This window comes from Dichomitus squalens, assembly GCF_000275845.1.
Source record: "Dichomitus squalens LYAD-421 SS1 unplaced genomic scaffold DICSQscaffold_500, whole genome shotgun sequence".
Lineage (NCBI taxonomy): Eukaryota > Fungi > Basidiomycota > Agaricomycetes > Polyporales > Polyporaceae > Dichomitus > Dichomitus squalens.
The window spans coordinates 1-2100 of NW_006767382.1; the positions used below are offsets into that span (position 1 = coordinate 1).

The following is a 2100-nucleotide window of genomic DNA, read 5'->3' on the forward strand; positions in this document are numbered from 1 at the left end:
CGCACGCATTACTGTACTCCGCTCATATCTGTCTCTTGATCCCTTGGTAAACTGCACTGCGGGCGCCCGCCCGCTCTAGGGGCGGGGGAGTTCTGACGGACGGCGGGGACACCGCCGGACGTACTCCTGACCGTGGCAAGAGGCAAGACCCAGGGACGTAAGTGTACCCAATGCACGGCAGGTTTATAACCTGTCCCCTTGCCTTCGATGGCCGGGGGTGGACGGGCGACCGCAGCGCACTTTCCTGAGCCCTGCCAATTGCTACTCTTACACCTATGCTCCCGAACGTCTTACTCTAGCCTCTGTCAGTTCCTCGTACTTCCGGTATACCCCTAGCACCATCCGACACTTCTCCTCCTCACACACTCCTAGTTTGCACGAGCCGCTGGCTCGCTTTTGAACCGCCGTACCTTTCTTCTTTAAGTTGTAGTCAGTTGATGTACTTATGGCCTACCATGAGGCTCGGCCTCGCAGGGCAATAAACGGGATCCAGAAGAAGAAGAAGAAGAATTGCTGAGGTGTTGCAGATTATTGTTGCTTCCATGCAGACCTTTCACTCCATATGGGACGGCGAGGTCCAAGTTGTGTCTACTTGTTGCTATGTAGTATAAGTGCACGTTACATTCAAGGTTGCGTCAAGTGGCGGTCGTAGCGTTCTTGTGTCGTATGGCTTGATCTTCCTGGTCCAAGTCTCGCGTCGCTTTAGTGATAAAGTTGTTGTGGCTCATTCTGGATAGCATGCCATCGTTGTGGATCATCCCTCCGACTTCCCGCCGGCGGAATGCTTTAGCTATCCCTACATAGACCTACGGTAGGAGTACGACATCATCCGTGCATGCAGTCAGTCGGTAAACATCCGAGTTGACAGGGTTTCTTATGGAACATGCTCAGCCACCACTAACGACCAATCCTGACAAAGCTTGAAGAACTGGTCATTCTTCCACCTGGCCAGCATACTCGTCTGAGTTGGATCAGTCAGTACATGCAGCCCTCACCGCCTCTCCAGCACCCCTCAGCAACTCTTACCCCTTCGGCCGTTCCTCATTGAACCTCCCGATATCCGTCTCCAGCAGCATTACGATCGGCGTTCACAACTGCCCAACGATGACGTCTGCGTTGTCTCATTAGCCTACTACGAAGCCGGCAAGCGTGCATAGAGCACGTCGAAGACCGTAAGGTGAGTCGCGGGGGCGCCCTCCGCAAAGTGCTCGCGGAAGCTCCCAAGGAGCTTCCTGTCGACGATGAAGATAAAGATGTGCGCTTTCGCGCGGAGGATCAGACCGGAGGGGAGGATGTGCGCGTTGCGGGAGGTCTCGTTTGAGGAGCTCGAACATGACACTGAACGCTCTTCCGTAGGTACGGATTGAGTGGGAGTGTTGAACTTGGACTTATCCGGTCCGGACTACACGAGGCTATGCGTCTCCTAGCGCTTAGCTGTAGTCGCTTATGTAGTATGTTACCATATTTGAGACTCTCTGCTCGTGTACTATAGCTATGCTTCCGGACTCTTCTGGTACTGTCTAGGACAATCCGTACTACTCCAGAACGGTCTAGACAGGTCTATGTCTTACTCATCCTATGGTGCGATATGTCGCAATTCTTTCGTCGTTGTATTATTCATCGCACTATGGTACATGTGACTAACCACTCTTCGATTAGTCATGGACACTTCTCTGTAGTATATAAGGACTTCAGATTTCGTCCTCCCTCTTCAGTCTTTCCTTACTGACTGAAGAGTGAGTACTTCGTTACATCTACCTCTAACTTGTAGTTACTTACTTAACCTTTGTAGTCTTGCTTCGACTCTAGGTACAGTTCGTTGCTGCAATATAGTCTTTCCTTACTGACTGAAGATCTTGCTTCGACTCTAGTCGGATCTAATCCTTGTCTTCACAGCCCCGAGTTTATCAGGTTTTTCTGGAGGATGTTCGGGGCTTCCATACGTGAGCGCCGGGATCTGTGCAGGGCGAGAGTACAACTCGGAACTAAGAAGATATCGTGTATGGCCGGCATGCCTTGCTTGTGATGGTGTTGGTGTTTTTGTCGTACCACTCAGGCTTCTCCATCAAGTTGATGCCGATAGACGAGTAGTCGGTCTTG

The 2100-nt window shown here is 51.6% G+C and overlaps 1 protein-coding gene across 1 annotated transcript; it reads right to left on the minus strand.

Annotated features, from left to right (window-relative positions):
- Positions 1–1132: 1132 nt before the first annotated feature.
- DICSQDRAFT_176187 (uncharacterized protein) lies at positions 1133–1334 on the minus strand (the record flags this gene model as incomplete). Its single annotated transcript, XM_007371939.1, has 2 exons — positions 1133–1232; positions 1282–1334. 2 exons carry the CDS (start codon positions 1332–1334, stop codon positions 1133–1135), a joined length of 153 nt encoding a protein of 50 aa, XP_007372001.1.
- Between the last annotated feature and the right edge of the window lie 766 nt (positions 1335–2100).